Source organism: Callorhinus ursinus, unplaced genomic scaffold (genome assembly GCF_003265705.2).
Source record: "Callorhinus ursinus isolate GAN/ISIS: 27379988/994484 unplaced genomic scaffold, GSC_fseal_2.0 scaffold11, whole genome shotgun sequence".
Lineage (NCBI taxonomy): Eukaryota > Metazoa > Chordata > Mammalia > Carnivora > Otariidae > Callorhinus > Callorhinus ursinus.
The window spans coordinates 57,005,570-57,026,235 of record NW_027397073.1 but is presented as its reverse complement, the minus strand read 5'-3'; the positions used below and the strand labels follow the sequence as shown (position 1 = coordinate 57,026,235).

The following is a 20,666-nucleotide window of genomic DNA, read 5'->3' as shown; positions in this document are numbered from 1 at the left end:
TCTACCTCATGTTAACGAAAATGTGCTACCTCATGTTAACAAACAATCCACTGCTGTGCCAGTTTATTTTGAGTAGCACATATGGCTCTTTCGTTAAAGACATGGAAAAAATTGGATTCTGCTATCTTTAGAAACTGATAGTTATTTCTGAAAGTATGTCCATGATTATTATTTATTCCCAGAAGTCAAACACCAGAATTCAACACATACATTCACCTATTTACCAGAAAAATAGCATGCTTTTTCATTATAATCCTCACTTTATGATACCTCAGAATTTTAGGTGCCCATTATAAACATTCCTATAAATTAATGAGAAACAATAAATTTGCCATGGTTTAAGGAACTTATATTTAATATAATTAATTCCATTACATCTGCATCATTTTAAACTTAACTAACCTGCTTTTAATAATCTGCCATATCACTTCTTTTCACTTTTTAAATTTTTCCTCAAAATGCAAATTAACACTTATTTGAAATTAAAAACTAAGTTAGACCTTTTCTCATGGAAAGTAAAGTTGATGTGACTGACAGCTTTGATGAGGACTGCTATGCTAACTAAATCATACAAGAGATATTTTTCATTCAGTGATTAGCCTAAATCTTCATCTCCAAGGTTTGAAAAATATGTATATAGATGTATATTTAAAGTATATTAAAATTAATATTTTTGTTTTCACAACAATTTCTGGATATTTCTGTATTTCTGGGTTAAACAAGGTAGTTTAAGTTAAAAATAACAGATTTAACAGGCATTGATGAACCTTGGTTTACATGGTCTGCTTGGATTACTCCCCAGCAAACGAGAAACTGCATGACTGGACAGCAAAGTCTTTACAAACTAGTCGGTTTCCAATTTTTGGCTTTGAGCATTTTCAAGAATGAAACTATCACACTGGTCATTACAAATAATTTCTAATGCTAGAACTCAATACGAATATTGGCAGGTAACTTGAAAAGAATTCAAAGTGGCACGGGTATGACAAAAATTCTCTAGTCCTGTCTACCTATTTATATGAACAAATTTCTCAACACGGATTTATAAAAATGAAACATGGAAATAGAATTTGGGTTTAACCCCTTTGAGCAGTAAGTAATGTCCTAAGGTCTATCCACAGATACATGAACTAATTTTTCTAAAGCCCAGCTGATATATGAAATACTATTCCAATAAATTTTAACCATGATTCAATTGCATACACATAATTTGAGTGATAATTCAACTAGATAAAATTTAGCACTTACTGTTTTACGGTCCCATAAAATTAAAAATAGAATTAAAATCTTGATCTATACACATTTTTGTTGCAGAGAAGTTTGATAAGTAATCACTAAAAGACTCTCAAGCTTAAACATGTTGTAATAGGATAAGATTCTATGGGGAAATAAAATGTAAATAGCAGTTCAAGAAGAAAAGTTAAGCACGTAAAATTTCTCTCAATTAAATACAAGCTTGTTCATGTATTTTTAAATGGACAATGGAGAGAATCGAATCTCTCTGGTATTTGAATGTTGTTTCTGAAGGATGCCTTTAAAAATTGTTGCAAGTTTTATCTTAAAATGTCAGTATTTACTGTAGAGCATAAATTCCCTCCTTCTCAATTGTATAAATTTACGATGCAAAATTTCACATGTGAACTTATCAGTGTTCAAGGAAGTGTCCAATTTTTAAAAATTCTTTGGATACACAACCGTAAGTCAGAACACTAGAAGACTATCTGTTGATGGCCGACAGATCTTAAGAACTTACGAGCATTGGCCCCTGGCTCAGGAAAACCATTTCTCTAGAGCAAGATCTCATGAAGCAGTATCTATCCCTTATTTTGTTCCTGACTCTAACAGTTTTCTTGGTTATGTTAAAACATAGTCTCCAGGATGAATAAGCCCATCCACTGACTCTGGATTGAGACATCCCCCAAAATAAAAAGACCAGCCTAAGTGTCCCAAGAGTTAGCATTCTCCTCTGTTCGTGCCCTGTACATCTGGAGCGTCCACCCACCCACCCTGGGTCTTGGAATAGAAGCATGTCAAGCTCATGGTGTGTAGAGTGCTTCTGTGTCTGATACAAAGAACTGGCAGGTACCGTGGCTTAGTGGCTTCAGGTTCAGGCTGATCAAGTAAAAACCTTAGCTTTGCCCTTGCCATTTGTCTGAGCTTATTTCCTGGCTTATAAAATGGTTAGGGTCACTTAGGTGGTTATCGGTATTAAATCAGATAATACATATTAAAAAATCACATAAAATAATGCCTAGATATTTTAAGTATTCAATAAGCATTACTTATCCTTTTGTTCTATTGTAATACTTCTACCCTTAAGTACGGTTGTGCTAATTAGAAATAAAGTGGATAAAGCAGCAACCAGTGCCTGACACAGACATGGGAGTGGTTACACTTCCACTTACCATTTCTCTCTATTTCTATCAGTATTTGCTTCCTATCCACCTACCTCCTACCCTTCAGAGGAGAAACAGGATGCCAAGAACCTGTCTGATAATTCTAATGTGGTAAGAGTGGTGATGGTCCAGTGGGATACAGATATCTGCTTAATTCACCACTGTCTTTTCAAACCCACCTACTATGTGAGATGAAGATGAGGATGGGAACAAAGGAAAGAAAAAAGAGAGAAAGCCTAGGACCATGGTATCAGGCATGAGAATAAAAGAGAAGCCAAATTTTTGATTCCTGAACCTTCCTGAACACCCCACACTTTTACAACTTCTGGCCAAATTCCCCTCCTATATAAACTCATCCTTAAATACAGCAGCAATTAAGATCTACTTCATGGAGACAGAAGGGAAAAATGCCAAGTCACCAACAATATGATCTCTAATTAAAAGAGAGAGAGAAAAAAAAACAAACATGAAAAGTTTGTTCCTCTTTCCAATTTCCCAGGCCTCTTCCCTTCTGCATCTACTCTAAGTAGATGACCACTACTTCAAAAACTCATTTGCTGATAACTATAACTAGACTTACTATGATCATTTCATGATGTATATAAATGTCAAATCACTACACATTGTACACCTGAAACTAATGAAATAGTGTATGTCAATTATACTTCAATTAAAAAAAAAAAAAACTCACGGGCGCTGGGTGGCTCAGTTGGTTAAGCTACTGCCTTCGGCTCAGGTCATGATCCCAGGGTCCTGATCCAGCCCTTCATCGGGCTCCTTGCTCAGCAGAGCCTGCTTCTCTCTCTCCCTCTGCCTGCCGCTCCCCCTGCTTGTGCACTCTATCTCTGTGTCAAATAAATAAATAACATCTTAAAAAAAATCCCTCACTTAAAATGTCCCATTTTAAGAGAGGGAAAAAAAAAAAAAACACCTCAAAACACTTTTTTTAAGGTCTCTCCTCTCCCTTCTCTCGAAACAGTACCCTGACTAGTGCCCTCAGGCCTCCTGGGCAATGCCTTATTTCCACTGGCAAACTGCAACCCCTGTGAGCGGACCACTGGAGCGCCCTCCCTCGAGGTTCTTCCTTCCTACAGACTCAGCTGCAAGCTCCCTTGCCAGGCCCGCCTTCAGCTTACCTGTGTAAGCTCCTGTGAGCCAACCCTCATCTCCTCAGTACCCAGCACATCCCCACCCCCACGGCCTCACCACAGAGTTCACCCACGAGTCCTCCACCACAGAAGCCATAGCCCTTCACTATGGCAGGAGGACTTCTCCTGCCTCATTTCACCCTCAGTCCTGGGTAATGATTTATATATTATTTATACTTTGGAAAAGAATATACCCTGCAAACACCTCTTGACTATTCCTCCAATTATTGAGGATTTCTCACCTCTGTGCTCGATTTTAATCCATAGAACTGCAGCATGAAAGGATAACCTTGGGTCCAGCAAGGAAGAAACAATATGCATTCAGAAAGCATCCCAAGAGAAAGAAAAAAAATGCCAACTTGATAGCAATTTCCTACGTATAAAGAGACCGAGAACAATCACCTGGTGTGGGTAGCATTTTCATTTTCACTAAAAGCAGGCCCAGCAGGAGGAGGAATACAGGTTAGCTCTGCAGAACTTCCCAACTCCACTGAAGGAAGCTCTGAGAAGCCAAGCCAACCAAGGGTGTGCCTTGGCAAAGGCAGCTCACCATGGCCAGGTCTTCACGGCAGAGAAAGCAGTTTTTTTAAATTATTTCATCTGATCCTTGCAATCTTTTTAGGCCCTTTAAGTAGTTATTTTAATATCCATTGTATTCTTCGTGATCTGAGTCACAATGAGGAGACCCGGGCCAAACCACAGGCCACAGGACAGCAGAAGCAAACATGAGAACCCCAAGGTCCATTCCCAGGATCTCCCTCATCCTTAACAATGAACGAACCACCTCATTTTATTTCCAGCTGCTCAGAGATCTTTCCAAAATAAGAATAAAATAAAATATTCATCTGTTGACAATGATCATCTCTTAAATGATTTTGGCAAAAAAAAAAAAATCTAAATCCTTATTTTTTTAAAATCACCGTGAAAGATGCTAAAATTCTCTTAATATTTACTTATTCTACTTTATTTTGGTGTAATTGTCCCTAACGATGTTGTAAAAAAAAAAGGTGATTGAAGCAAAGCACATCATCATTGTAAACTGTTAAGACCAAATAGTTCCTTCCCATGGTGACTGCAATAAGACCCAACTCACTAGATTGTTTTAAATCCTTCATCTAGATCTACTTGCTTCCTTTGTCTTTATCCAATCTCAAAATGAAAATGCAATTTGTTCTACAGAAGGTAATTGACATCAATCTCCAAAGGCCAGCCCACCTCCACCTGAAGGGAAAGGTCTAAAAAGAACCGGTCGCTGACCTCAGTAGCACTTGGCCCCAGAGACCACTAACACACACGGGGAAGAGATTAACAAAGGATTTTACACATCTCCCCACAATCAGATATCCAGATATTATAAAAACATAAATCTGAGGATCTGAAACCCCAGAGAAGACAACATTCTGCCCTCCTCTGCTGGTGAAAAAGATATGAATAATGTCTCTAATCAATTAATTTCATTCAAGTTACTTAGAAGCTCAGTACTTTTCCTTCTAATTTACTATTTCAGAGAGCTGTGAAACAGCCAATAGCTATCGTGCCCTGCAAGCTAAGCCAACTCTACAACTGTGTTTACCATCAAAAGGAGAAATTGCACCAAATCAATTAAGCACATTTGGGAAATGATGGCATGTGCTTTGGGCCCAACAGGTGGGGACAGGAGCACAGGCTTTGGGCTTAAGAGTCACTGGAGGAACAGAGCACTTTGGGGTCCACAAAGTGCTCTGCCTACTGTCTGTGCAACACTTAAAATGTCTTGGGGCCTCAGTTCCATAAGCCATAAAATGACAGTGCTACCATTTTCACCTTATAGGACTGCTTTAGTAGTAAATACCATGTAAAGGACCCACATGTAGATAGCATGTGATGTTCATATTTCCTTTGCCCTTGCCCTTGCCCTTGGGAAGCCAGAGGAAATAGCAGCAAGTTTATGAGTTGGATTACAAATGGAAGAAATCTAAGGCGGCGGGGGGAGGGGGCACACCTTCTGGGGTTTGCAGAAAGGAAACACACAAGGCACTGACTCAAGGTTATTCTGCTGTCATAGGGCTCTAAGAACAATGACAGCAGCTCTCACAGACCGGGCACTATGTTTTCCACAGGATAACCAAGGAGGCAGACATCAACTCCTCTTTACAGATAAAGAAACTGGCTCCAAGAGGCAACGTGACTTTCACGACTGATAATGACACTGCCAGGATGAGAGTCCAGGCTTCATCGGGCTATAATCACCTTCAGAATACACCCAGAGGTACAACAGTTTGTAAAAGTTTCTTTTTATGCAGCCCATTATCATATTTGATCTCTGAGGCAAACCTATGAATCAGAATGCCATTGAATGACCCTAATTACAGATAAGGAACCGAGCTCACTGAGGTTAAATAGATGACAGAGTCAGGGTGGACCCTTGAATACAGATCTTTCTATCTTAAATTCCCTCTTCTCATGCTGCCAGTGATTTCCTACCTATGTTCTGCAAAGCAGAGGCATCTCAGAGCACAGGCACTGGGACCTGGCAGAGCCTATGCAGGGCCCAATTCTCCACCTCTCCTTGTATCCACACTATTTACAGTGGGGTCTCACAGCCCCATGCACCAAGGGGTGAGGTCTATTTCCCTACCCTTGTTCTAGGCTGGCCCTGTGGACTATGACCAAAAGAACAAGGTGAAAGTGATTAGGTGCTCTTCCCAAGCATAAGCCTTAGCACATTTCTGCTGTCTTTGGAGACTGCTGCTGGGGAAGGACCGAGTGCACAGAGAAGAGAGCAGCTGTCCCAGCAAGGCTCTCCTACAGCAGCCTATGGCCGACCAACCCCAAAATATCAAGAGAGCCCAGCCAAGATCAGCTAAGTAAAGACATATACATAAAGTATGCCAATCCCAGTTTAGATCAACAGACACCCCCCCCAATAAAACATGAAAAATAGAAAATAGTTGTTATTTTAAGCCACCAAGATTTGGGAAGCTTTCTTATACAGCAAAAGCTAACCATTATACCTTGTTTTCGAATTTGGAGAGTCTTTTGTTTTAATCTTCCCACATAAAATTTTGTTTAACCCAAAGACTTTTATGCTTTATCACCTATGTAAAATTTTACTTAATGAAAATATTCTGATGCTTTAAAAAATAAGTGGGAGAAGTATTATAGTAGACTATGATAACCTCCCTATCGTCTTCCTACTCCTGTGTCCTTCACTTTTAATGAGCTTTGAATGTGTTCTGTGGTGTCACTAGGAAGTAAAAGAAATGCACACACACACAGGTTGCATCTGGAACACTGACTCACGTTAAGATTTGGAACTCATTTATTTTCTGTCACCACTCTCTTCAGCTGGTCACAGAAGCTGTTTTTCCATGGAGAAAACTCCATTTCCTCACTCCTATTCCATGTGGCCCATGTAGGCAGGCCACATGCCTGGCCCAGTGGGTGGGTCGAGCAGAGCAGGGGGCTAACAGGGAAGCAGGTGATATGAGCTGACAGGGCGAGCCCACTAGCAGAAGTGGTGTGTACCTTTGGGGGACAGGATCTCTCTTCCCACTGGGCTTGGAGGTGGAGGCTTCAGCCTACAACCCCTCAGATATACCACAAAAAAGAGGAGAGATGTTTAGAGAAGAAGACTCCGAAGCCCAAAGGCTGTGTTCAGTCCCTGAGACCACCTATGCCTACCCACTGCCTTCTCTGTTACAAGAGCCAACAAACGCCCTCGTTTGATGAAGGCCAGCTTTGACTGAGGTTTTCCATTCAAAAACGTTCTTACTATGACAGAACATAAATTTGAATCTGGCTGTCAACATAAAGAGGAAAACTTGATAGGTTATACAATTCATTTTGTCCACAAGAAGAAACTAAGTCCATAGTTCTGGAACTAAGACCCAGAAGGAAATCTCCCCAACTGGCCATTATAAAGATTCTATATCATGTACTGAAACATCACTCAACATGTTTCTAACAGACACAACACTCCATCTGAAATGCTTTTGCATACAGCACACCTCAATACAGATGGATGGCATCAAATCAAAGCATAAATCAGGAAAAGGCAACTCCGCACCTGTGTGTATGGGGAGGTAAGATATGTGGTGCACATCCCTCATACTCAGATGACCTGACTTTGTTAGAAATGGAGACAGCTTCACCTCCCAAAGCTTCCATCAATTCTCACAGCCAAGCTTTTATTAGCTACTGTGCAGCAACGGGTTTGAAAATATCATATCCTCTCAGCATGGTACCTCACGCATAATTAGTGCTCAATGCATAGCTATCACTTATTACTATCCATTCCAACCCCCTGAAATAAGGCCTATCTCTGTTGCCACAATTTAAGTAGAAAATCACAGCCTTCAGCCTAGTTGCCACATAGCCTTTGGTGGCACCTATGAATGGCAAATACATTCTCAAGCATGGAGGAAAAGAGTGAGCTTCATTTGTGCAGAGGCAGCCTCTGGCAAATGTGGGAAGCACCTAAAATCACTCAGACATCTCTTCAACTTCCTTTTAACAAGTAACTTCATGCTATATCAGGCACTCTCTTAGATTGGACCCAATGTTCTAGACATTTATCCCATCCTCATCTACCAAAAATAACTCATTGATCCAGGTCTCACTCTCTTAACACCATGCTTCTGACAAATTAGTATGAACTAAGATGACAATCCTCATACTCTTCAAGCGATTGGAGAGACCTTATAGATCCTTGAATCGAATGTCTTCATTTTTATGAGTAAGAAATCTGACATCTAAGGATATGTCAACTTATCAAGGTGACAGCTAGTTGAGGATGTCATATTAAGACAACTTAATGAGCCACCTCTCCCAGAAATGACATTTCAACAAGCATCTTTCTTCCTTGGTCAAAATGATGAGCTGGTGGAAATTTTGAGTGCCTTAACAGACTGGTATGCCCATTTTGAGGTTTGTGAGTCTTTTAGGAACTACTACAATCAAAATGCCAAGCTTTTGGCCCCCTTATGGGGCCCCGAAGACCAATGATTCTACAGTGTCCATGTTTCAATGAACAGGAGATAAAGGAATAAGTACTGGAAAATATTAGTCCCAATGCCATCTTGTCTCATCCTCTTCTACGAATGAGTCATCTCAAAATGCGGCTCAGAGCTGCAAATTTGAAGATCTAAAGTCATCATGTTCTGATTACCCTGAAATGTCTTTATTCTTTTATCATATCCTAAAAATTCCAGACTGATAGCACTATCACTAGAGGTCACCAAGTTAAAAGATGGTTACAAAACAGCCAAGTTTCTATAAAGTGCCTTGTTTCATAATTCACTCTCTTCTGACAGAAGAAAGCCTCTGCTTCATAAAAGAAATACTCTTTGGTCAGTTAATAATTTGGTCTAAAAATCCATGTGATGATCTTTGGATGCTTTCTTAACACTAATCAGAGAAGATGTGATAAGTTCTCCAAAGGGCCTGGTCTCTGAGCCACAGAGACTTTCTTACTAACAGTCTTTCAACTTTTACAAGCATTGAGATTATCTGGATGTTTCCTGACCGGTTTCTGCGGCCCCTTCCAGAGATTCGGACCCAGTGGGTCTATGGGGCCAGGAATGTGAGGCCTGGAGCCTCACATGACTTTAATACACCAGGATAACACCACCTTCCATGCTACTCAGTAGTGCTGGCTTTCCATGGTGCCAATTCTGAGGGGATCATTTTGCCATTTTCAGGTTTATTTTTAACACATTGGCCATGTATTTATAACGTGTGTGTGTGTGTGTGTACAACCACATCAACAAAAATATCACTTCTACAGCCTCCAGGCACCACAACTATCAATGCCTTGGATCCAAAAAGGGAATCTATTAGCTTGAACCATATGAAACTGTCAACACTGACTCTTTCTGACTTATAAGAACAGTGGGTTCACATTGGCCACAGAACTGGCAATCCCCTCTTTTCCTCATGACCAAACAGACACAACCCTGTCACCTCAAGAGGCCTCTTAATGTCATGGCATTGGTTAGTCTTTATAATAATCTTGCAAGGTACTTTTGCAGAAAAGAAAACTCAGGTTCAGAGAAATTAAATAACATACCCAAGGCCAGGAGGCTATTCAGAAGTCTTGTTGCAAAATCAGGAACACCTGATCTGCCCGGGGGGCCTCTGTCCTTCTTTCCAAACCCCAGGGAACCCAGAGTTGACGTCAGAGCCTTAACATCCTCCAGCTGTCCAAGTCCTCTGTGACTGGACAAACTCCCCCCCCACCTTCCGAGGGTCAGCAACACAGGACTCTCAATAAGCTTGCACAGTGGCTCCCAGCCCACCCAGCAGCACTGGAAGAAAAGAGAGGGGGGGCTCCCTAAAAAAGCATGCAAATGGGATGCACATGTTAACTGACAAGAGATATAGGACAAAAACCCCATCACACAGACACAGGACATAATGCCTGTGGATAACCGTGGAGATTCCACACCCTATTCAGTGGTCTAGATTTCAAGAGTCAAAGAAGTAGAGAACACAGTTTATGAGACTGTTCTCAAAGTGACCTCCTTTTATGAAGTTTCATCACTTGACTGTATACCATACTGAATGAAAAAGGCACTAGAGTGTGCTGGCTCTACTAAAGATGAGCCAGACATTCATGTGAGAGCTCTGTGTAGGTATAATTAATTTCATTCTGAATCAGAAATAAACCCAACAGAGATAATATATATTACTCCCTGTTAGGGAACCTTCTTACAGGTGATGCCATAGTTCTTTTAATTTATCGGTGACTAAAATCAAATCCCCCTAGAATCATGATAAACCTACCACATGATAAATTCCATTTTTAGCAAAATTCTGCTTTAGAACATAACTGATTAATACATTTCTATTATACATGATAAAATCACGGGCTTACTTTGATATGTTTAAGTAACAAAAGGTAATGCTTTTTCCTTTAAATTTAGCAATGAAATATCTACATGCTAAGTTGCTAAGGGTACCAAGCACAAAACCTACAGCCTGGGCCTATTATTAACATTACTCCAGATACTTTAAGAAGTCAAACTTGATAGAAAAAAAAAAAGCAGTAAGCATAAGTACTTTGATATTTTTCCTCCCCAAGGGAACTTCACTTCTGCATTCATTCAACAAATATATTAAGTAATTAATACACACTATACATTGCCCAGTGATTTGATTTTTTTAAAGATTTTATTTATTTGAGAGAGAGAGAATAAGAGAGAGAGATTTGAGAGAGCGAGCGAGAATGAGAGCATGAGAGGGAAGAGGGTCAGAGGGAGAAGCAGACTCCCTGCTCAGCAGGGAGCCCGATGCAGGACTCGATCCCGGGACTCCAGGATCATGACCTGAGCCGAAGGCAGTCGCTTAACCAACTGAGCCACCCAGGCGCCCTTGATTTTTATATTATATATCATCAGTACTTATTTTTTTTAAGAGAGGGAGGAGGCGAAGGGAAGGAGAGAGGGAGAGAACCTTTCTTTTTCCTCCTTATTGAATCATTTATTTCAATGTCAAAACACTTTCAATTATTTATTATTTAAATTCAAGCTAGTTAACATATTAGTTTCAGGGGTAGAATTTCATCAGTTGCCTATAACACCCGGTGCTCATTCCATCAAGTGCCCTCCTTAATGTCCATCACCCAGTTACCCCATCCCCCTACCCGCCTCCCCTCCAGCAACCCGCAGTTTGTTCCCTAGAGTTAAGAGTCTCTTATGGTTGGCCTCTTTCTGTTTTTGTCGTATTTTTTCCTCCCCTTCCCCTATGTTCATCAGTTTTGTTACTTAAATTCCAAATATGAGTGAGATCATATGGTATTTGTCTTTCTCTGATTTATTTCACTTAGCATAATACCCTCTAGTCCCATCCATGTCATGACAAATGGCAAGATTTCATTCTTTTTGATGGCTGAGTAATACTCCATTTGTGTGTGTGTGTGTGTGTGTGTGTGTGTGTGTGTGTGTGTGTGTTGTGTGTGTGTATCTTTAGCCATTCATTCACCAATGGAAACCTGGGCTCTTTCCATATTTTGGCTATTGTGAACACTGGGGTGCATGTGCCCCTTCGAATCACTATGTTTGTATCCTTTGAATAAATACCTAGTAGTGTAATTGCTGGGTCATAGGGTAGCTCTATTTTTAACTTTGTGAGGAACCTCCATACTGTTTCCCTGAGTGGCTGCACCAGTTTGCATTCCCACCAACAGTGTAAGAGGGTTCCCCTTTCTCCCCTCTCATGGAAGCCAATGCAGGGCTGGATTTCATAGCCCTGAGATCACGACCCGAGCCTAAATCAAGAGTTGGGAGCTTAACCAACTGAACCATCCAGGCACCCCATCAAGTATTTATTATAAAAGTAATGCTTTAGGCCACTTTATACTTTTGCGTCCAGAGAGTATAGAATGAGTTCATTTCAAGCATGTGGTTGGGGGCGCCTGGGTGGCTCAGTTGGTTGGGCGACTGCCTTCGGCTCAGGTCATGATCCTGGAGTCCAGGGATCGAGTCCCGCATCGGGCTCCCTGCTCAGCGGGGAGTCTGCTTCTCCCTCTGACCCTCTTCCCTCTCGTGCTCTCTCTCTCTCATTCTCTCTCTCTCTCAAATAAATAAATAAAATCTTTAAAAAAAAAAAAAAGCATGTGGTTGGGACATGATTTAAAGTACCTCAAAATACTCCAACTGAGAAGAGAGATCAAACAGGATCCATCAAACACAGACTGCAAACAAGGTGTGGTCCAATTCCCTGCCTCCTGCTGTCAGAAGCCTACCTATGAACCTGCCGTGGATTCCACAGCTGAAAGCTGGGGAGAGGGAATGGGGCCTCTGACTTCCACAGTAACGCAAACTAAAACACATTCTTCCCCTTGTATGCAATAAATCTGCTTTCTGCATACTGAATAGGAACGAGATCAAAATGAATATTCACCCATCTGAAAACAAACTGATGCTCTATAAGCTTTTATGCTTTGCAGCCCATAAAAAGTAAATGCTTTGCTTCTGCTTAGACTGTTGTATTCTGAAATAAATCAGTCTGTTAAACGGTGGCCTTTTCCTCCAAGGGAGATTCCAAAAACACATCTGTTTTGACAAGTGCCTGAAAAGTCTGTTCTTATGCATCCTCTCCCTCACATGCTGCAGTGACTGCCCTCTGTGACTTCCAGGTCACAGCCCTCCGCATCAAGCCCAGATATAAAGTGAGTGACACTGCCCTCCATCAGGTCCTCTCCCTCCCCTTGCTTCCAACACTTGGGTCTCAGATAAAAAGCTTTTAATGACACATTCGTCTTCTCTGTTTTAAGCAGGAAAATTAATGGCATCAGATTTCCAATGCTAACTGTAATGACTTCCTGAATGATATACCTAAATTGACAATGCCACAGAAGTCATCTCTTGCAGATGTAAGCACAGTATACAAGCCGTCACACACCTGCCCGTGGCTCTCCATTCCAGTCTTTTCTGGCCTCTTGCCAAAAGGCCTGATGGAGAAGGGCCCAAAGGTTAACATGAACTCTTACTTAGTTGGCAGATATATACTACTTCTTCTAGCTCCACTGCTATATATAGAATAGCAGCAACAGAGAAAAAAAGAAGGAAAACGAGAAAGTTAAAGTTGTCTTTGGGTCAGTGCTGAACTACAACCAACGAAAAATGATGACTATGAGAACTACAACTTCCACTAAAGAGTTTCATTTTACAGAGAAGAGTCAGCCACGTGGACAGGCAGATGAAGGTGCACGGGACAGCATGCCTCGCTTTGGCTGTGAGTGCCGGAAGCCTTCGGTGGGTAAGGCTGGGCCTCCCCTGGCTCAGACAGGTGGGTTTAAGGATGCAGCTACACCTAGTGCTCAGCTGCGGATCACAGCAGGAGGAGCAGGGAGGAGGCCAGTCAGCCTGGTGGAAAACACTCTGTAACTTGATTCTCTGAAAGGCTGGTGACAATGTTTTTAGGATAAATCTGTTCAAAACCTCACAATCGCTTTTATTTACCTGGGGTGTTACATGACAGAGGTGGCAATGACTCTCTTTTTTGGATAACAGAAATACAAGGCTCTCTTTTAGGATATGCACCAGCAGTACGCTAAAGAGATGAATAATGAAAACCTTTTATTTTCCATCAGGAAGTTGAGTTCATTTCCAAAGGCAAAGTTTCACATTTCCACATTAAAATGCCAAATTTCTGGCACATTAATTTCCACTTCTCTCCTAACAAAGTCCTTGTTTCTTTGTCAGTGGATTTTGAAACTTTTAATAAATGGACAAAGCATCGTAACTTTATCTTTCTTACCTTGGCCCACTACCACCTCAATGCTCCCCTATAAAGGGCCTTTACAAACAGTAAGTGCTCGATATTTACTTGACCTAAAGGAATTATTCTGTAGGCACACTGGGCTATGCACTTATTACAACAAAACAAGTATCTTCTATACACAATACCCACCCAGAGAAATTTCCAAAGGCTAATCATTACTGCAAAATTTAATTAAAACTTTATGTTGTGGTAAGTAAAATTACAGGAAACTTTTTCTATTTAAGTTTTACAACTGGCTGGATCCAATATCTTCCCCAGATAAGACTATTATTTGAAATGTCACACTGGCGGTTTCACCTAACAGGTTGAGAGTTGTAGCACAGGCACATCAGCCTGTTCATAATTTTGGCTGTGTTCATCAGGAGGGAGGCTAGTAAGTGCATGAATGTGAAGTCTATTTTCACCCCTGGTTCTCTTTCAACTCTTATCAAGGGAGGCTGATCATGCAGGATGAGGATCCCAGTTCTTTCGGAAAAATAGTTCTTAGAGCATCAGAATGCCCTCAAGGCCTGTTCCAACACAGACAGCGGCCCGTCCCCCCTCACCCCTCCTCCAGTTTCAGATTCAGTAGGTCGGGGTCAGGGGAGGTGGGGGGCAAGTGATGCTCATGCCGCTGGTCCAAGGACAACACTTTCAGAACTACTTTTTTAGATCAACATTTCTCAAACTGTGGCCACAAACCAGGATTCCCTGGGGATGCTGTGAGACCCTCCATGAACCTTACACTCCAGAATCACCACAGCTCTGCCCCAGAAATCAACAGAGGGAAGGGCCACTCCAGGGGATCCTTGGGCACACTAAATTTTAAGAAGCACAGGTGTGAACACAGTTTGCTATCAACAGGGGCTCAATACCCCCAGGCCCTCCCCAAGGCCACCTAAAGCCACTAAGGTGCAAGATGTCAGCATGACCTATGTGCCCACGTGTCACTCATTTGATTACTTCCCCTTTCTTTTCCATAGGTTCCATCCTTAAGAGCAGAGAGAGCATAAGTACAGTGACCCTCCTCTGCTAGGACCTCCAGAACTCACATGACGGATGCCTGAGCGCATAACACTTTTCTTCTCATGCCTGTTTTCTTCGATTCGCCTCTCACACACTTCAATTCCATGGTGGAGGTACTATAGACTCACTCCCAAGGTTGGTGACTAAAGCTTTCCTGCTCCCCACCCAACACCAGCCCTACTTATTTTTCTCTGTTGAGTTTTTCAGAGCTACAGAGTAAGCTCAGCCTTCCTGAGGACTAAACTGCAACCACAGCAGTATTTTAGAAGTATTTTGGGAACCTGAGAAGCTGCATCCTCTTAGGATGGGAGGTTTATATGATTTTGCATTTTTTTTAAATGTTTCACTAGCGTATCTGAAACACATTAGTCATTAACCCTTTCCCACTTACAAAATAAACTTATTAATGTGTTATATTCATAAAGATAATAACTGAGATATGAAACTTAAGAAAGTTTGTGGGAAAGTTGGTTTTCAAAGAGAAGAATCTCAGAATGAAACTAAAGAGCATGGTGTGGTAGACACCACCCTTCAGAAAAATGTTATACTGCCAAGAAAAATACGTAACTACATATTATCATGCCTGACCCCTAGCTGAAAACCACATCTTACGATATTTAATTGATACATGCTCATTCTAGAAACCTTAATAAATCCTGAAACAAAAACTGAAAGGAAGCCATACTCAATTCAAAACAGTTTCTCTACCAAACAGACACATAAAACCTATCAGTTCCTAGAATGTACTATAATTGTTACAGAACGATCATGGAAAAATTCAAATAACTTCTATATAATGAAACAGAAAATACTTAAATTTTAAAACCAACCTTTGCCAAAACTAAAGGCTATGCTTCTTTCATACATGGTTTATTTAATCTGAAGGCATAAATCAGATTACTTGTTTATTAAGGAAAGTTCTTTTAGAATTACTCAAGTTATATACACACTTACTCATATATCACAATATGTAAGTAACTTCACTCCCAAAAAAACTGCATAAAAACCCTTTGGAAACTTGAGAGACTAAAACCTGTAATTTTCCAGATCAGAACAATTTATTACACTCAAGCAATAAATACTTCCCTACATACACATAACACTAAAAATGTTATAGTAATTTCTTGGCATATTTCTTTCATGCTCACTGATTTAAATTTGAAGTATTTTCATCATATGAATTATCAATCTAGTTAAAGCACTATAAAAATGTAAAATGTCATAACTATTGTTACCTGAAAAAGAAAAATAAATCACATTGCTAAATAAATCTATTCCCACTTTTTGTAAAGGGTACTTTAATATTTTGTATTTTAAAGTAATTTAGACTTAACAGAAAAGTTGCAAAAAATATATAGATTTCAAGCTTTACCCACCTTCCCCTAACATTTACATCTGACATAATCCTCGTAGAATTTCCAAAATTAAGAAATTAAACACTGGTACAGTACTACTAACTAAACTATAGACTTCATTCCAATGTTGCCTGTTTTCCCACAAATATCCTTAAAAGTATTTTTTAAATAAATTTTTTCCACAAGAATCCCAAATTCACAAGGTTGTGTTAAGGTTTAATTTATTCCAAATACTGTGGAAGAAACAAAGGGCCAAACCTGTTTGTATTTCTATCTCTGCAAACCAAAGTTTGCTTAAGAGAACTTAACACATCAGATCTATTATAATGTAAAACTAAATACTTTGTTGTATAATATATATTACAACTCAGCTTTTAAGAATTTGGGTCAAAGAGGAATGACTTGCCAGCTATTTGGCTTCTCACCATGGAAAAGAGAATTTCAAACAAAAGTAAAATGACTTCGCTTCCTTGAGTCTGACTCCATTCCTTTTTACAAAAGTTATTTTTAATGACTATTAAAAGCCTAGAAGGCAGAAAATGAGCCTCCAATAAGAATACTGGCATTAGAAATTCCCAGATTAACAAATTAGAAATTGTACAGATGGAAAACAATTTTTAAAATGGAATGTTTATAGTAAATAGTCCACATGAACCACAAACTGAATTCTTTTTTTCTTCCAATAAGTTTAGCATTCCATTTCTGATCTCTGAATCCAAACTCCCTATAGCCCACCTCCAGAAACGACTGATTAATAATCATGTAAATTCCAAGCCCTTCCCAAAGAGGACAGGAGATTGAGAGCACTGCAGAAGGGGAAGAGCAAAGTCCCATGTGCATAAATCTCAGTCGCACAAAAAAAACCACACTGATCACATAAAATCTCATGATTTGGGCCATTGTGTAGCCTAAGGAGAACCCCTTGTGAAAAATGTTCATTTCAAAGTCAGGGAAATGCCAGCCAAGTCTAACTTCCTACAGTCATCCCTCTCCCTCCCTTCTGTGTCAGTTTAATTCATGTACAGTGTGAACACTTGCAAATGACCAGCATTCACATCAGCATTTTATTCAACAAACTGTGCTTGCCTGTTAGACCTAAGACTTCATGCTAAATGTTTTATGGGGAACCAAGAAGGAAAGAAGTATTGACCGAGCCTTCAAGGAGCTTACAATCTATCTCCTCTATCCCTAAATTGATTATCACAGGAGGTGTGTCAGGTGAAAAGCAGCCAATTATTATAACATTCCAGAAGAATCCTAAAAAGAAATAAGTATCAATGTCACTCATAACTTTCCCAACATACACAGAGAAACTGACTTTTCCAAAGCATTAGGAGCCCCACACCTACACTATCTAAATGTGAAGTGGAGAGAAAAAACATAATGCACAACATATCTGATCGTTGCATACACAAAATTTGCCAACTTCAAATATTTACAATTTCAACATTTCAACATAACCTCTCGGATACCGCGCTTCATTCCCTCTTTGCCCACTAACATACTAGGATAACTCAGAAAGCACACCCCAGTTAATGGTATAACAAATAGGATGATGTATTTCCTCTGAAAGAAAAAAAATATGGCTAAATTTTAGTAAAAGTCTCTTTGGGTTTGACGTTTTAAATCAGCCTTCACAAGGACACAGGTCAGTACTACCTAATGCTGAACTCCTTTTTAACGATAAAAGGACTGATGCTTTAAATAAGCTACATAAATACTTGTTTCCATCCCCTTGCACACAACTTAAAAATCCACCCAAACGCTACTTGACAGGCTTAACTTTAAACAAATCTCTGCCAGAGAGTTATGAATCTTAATAAAGAGAAGACCATCACTAAAGCCCTCATATTTGGCTTCTAACATTAACGAGTTACAAGGCTCTAAAACTGATGAGTTGACTCCATAATTTGCTAATAAGAAAAAATGGAGGCCAAAATTTGCATCAATTTTATATCAGACAGCAGTGTATCGTTTTAAGTCCTCTGGAGCACGTGCAATTACCAGTTAAGGAAATATTACACTTAGGGAAAGGGTATTTCTTTATTGAAGTTGACAGTTTGCATTTCACAGTACAGAGCAAACTGCCAACCACAATCTCATTTTCATCTTTGCGGCCAACTGTGGTCAAGGGTCCTGGAGCTCAACAACACACAGGACACAGGCATCTGTGCCTATCTATGTGTACCGAGGACTCCAAGAAAGTAAAAATTTATGTTTCCAGAGATCAGACAGCCAAACATCTCCAATGTTTAGAATATACATTTTACCGTCAGTGAAAAAACCCTTCCCCAAAAGAAAATTTTAAAAGTCCAACTTACTCATTCCTCCCTAATAAACATAGAAACCTGTTTTGCAACCGCAGTTTATGGCCGAATAGTGGGGGTTTTATTATATTAAAAACAAGAAGCCCAGGTCCACCATTATACGTGGACCTTAATGAAACTAATATATATGAAAAAGTGTGCAAATGTGCACGCGTCTGCCGTGCGCCCACATGTGTGCTCCAGGTACTGATGACAATTTAGAGGTAAGCCCTGTAACACTGTGCGGCATTGGGCCCACGCCTGACCCCCACGCCTGGGGTCTACAGGTCCTCTCCGCATGGGGCTCCTCCCGGCTCGGCACGCCCCCGCGCGCGTTAGCAGACACGCGCGCGCGGGTGCACACACACACACACACACACACACACACACACACACACACACTTGCACGCACAGTCCCTCTCCTTCCCACCTGGGACCCCGGGCGGCGGGGCTGGGTTAACAAGTTGCCACTGGCCGCAGCGCTCCGCTGGGGACCGAGGGCGGGTAGGTGGGGCCCGGAGAACGCAAGGCCGCGTTGGTCCGGGGCCTGGGAGCCTGGACGCTCCCTCCTGGGCTGCCGGGTCCTCACGCTGGGACGGACGAGAAACGCCCGCCCAGGCTCTCTCGAGCCGCCGCGCGACCGTCTCAATAAGCCGGGGTCACCGGCCGCGAGGGGCTGGGGCCGGCGGCAGGAAGGGCAGGGCGCCGGACGAACGCCACCACCGTAGCTGCTGCCGGGTCTGGACGATCGCCGCGAGCGCAGCCAGGCACCGGCGACCCGGCCTGGCCGCTGCTCCGGGTCGTAGGGATCGCGCAGCGCCCACGCCCGGCGGCCCCCGGCTGCCGCGCCGAACTTCAAGCAAAGTTTTCTGCTGTTCCTCCAGGAGCCGGCCGGGGACTCGGAGTGGCAGCGGTCCGCCCCAAGCACGAGGCCAGGCCGCGGGGGGCGGTGGCGAGACGAGGGTCCGGGCTTTGAGGCTAGTGCTCGGGGCTCGACCGCTCCTGCCGCCCGAGTTGCCGGTGCCCGCCCTCCCCGCCGGCCCCTTGCCCAGCGCCGGCTAACGGAGAGCAGCTGTGCCGGGCCCGCCGCGCCCCCGCCCCGGACCCGCTGCCCGCCTCGGGCTCTCCAGGCCGGGGAGCTGCCGGCGTCCCGGGCCCCCGCTTCGGCCCTCGCATCCCCGGCGGCGGCACAAACGGTCCCACCTACCTGAAAACGTATCCCCTGCCGCAGTTAGCAAAAGTCCGGCCAAAGTCGCCAGGCATGTCCCAAGTCTCCTCATGTTGCCGAGTGCGCGCCGGGCCGCTCCCAGGCGGCGCTGGGTGGGCGCGCGAGGGCGGAGGGCGGACGGGAGCTTGGGTTTTCAGGCAGCCAGAAGAGAAAGGTAAACAGCCAAAAACACCGCCGGAGCCCCAAAGTGTCAACAGTTGCAGAAGTCCGAACTCCGGCAGCTCCAGAGGCCAGGGGAGAGGGTCCTGGCTCCTCTTCCCCTGCCGCCTGCCCCACTCGGCGTCTGGCGCGGCTGCGAGAGGGAGCGGAGGGCGCGCCCGCGGAGCCAAAATCCGCCCTCCGTTCCGGCGCCTGCACCCGCCGCCGCTCTCCTTCCCCTGCTCGGGACTCGAGCCGCCGGCGCCGGCCGTGGCCGTGGCGCTGGCCGCGCGCGTCCTGCCCGCCGCCTCTGCGCCCCCAGCCGCGAGCCCAGCCCCGGGGGCGGCGGTGCGCCGATGGCTGAGCCCGCGCCGGCTCTGCGCGGGGCTCTTGCTCCGCGACTGACTGGCTGTGCCCCGCAGGCCGGCTGAAGGGAGCGCCCACGTCACGGCCGCCCGGCACCGCCGCGGCCCGCTAGAGGGCGTGAGCGCCCAACCCCGCCGGCCCGCGCCCCGGCGCTCCGCAGCCGCGGCGTCTCCGGGAAGGAGCTCGACTGGGGGCGGCCGCCGCCGCCGCCAGTGCGGCGTCACCCGCGCAGAGAGGAGCGGCGACACCGCTTCCACCCTCTCCCTCTCCCTTCTTTCCCCAGCCGCGTTTTCTGCTTATGCTTGGCTTCCGGGAGGGTGACTGTGTGAGGGCTGCGCCTCAGCCAGAAGTTTGTCCCGGGTCACGAGCACCTAGTAGTTTGTACGAGCGGCGGGCGGGACCAGCGGCCTGCGGCCCCGCGGGCGCGGCGAAGCAGCTCCGTCCCCGCCGCCCGCCGC

General features: G+C 43.3%; 1 protein-coding gene across 5 annotated transcripts in view; it reads right to left on the bottom strand.

The window, feature by feature from the left end:
- PTPRM (protein tyrosine phosphatase receptor type M) overlaps positions 1-19,905 on the bottom strand; it is an 817,256-nt gene extending 797,351 nt beyond the window's left edge. For all 5 annotated transcript variants that reach the window (XM_073898518.1, XM_073898514.1, XM_073898515.1 and 2 more), the window contains exon 1: positions 19,684-19,905. In XM_073898518.1, coding sequence (XP_073754619.1) covers positions 19,684-19,756 — 73 coding nt within the window. In that variant the 5' untranslated portion in view covers positions 19,757-19,905. The remainder of the gene's footprint in view (positions 1-19,683) is intronic.
- Between the last annotated feature and the right edge of the window lie 761 nt (positions 19,906-20,666).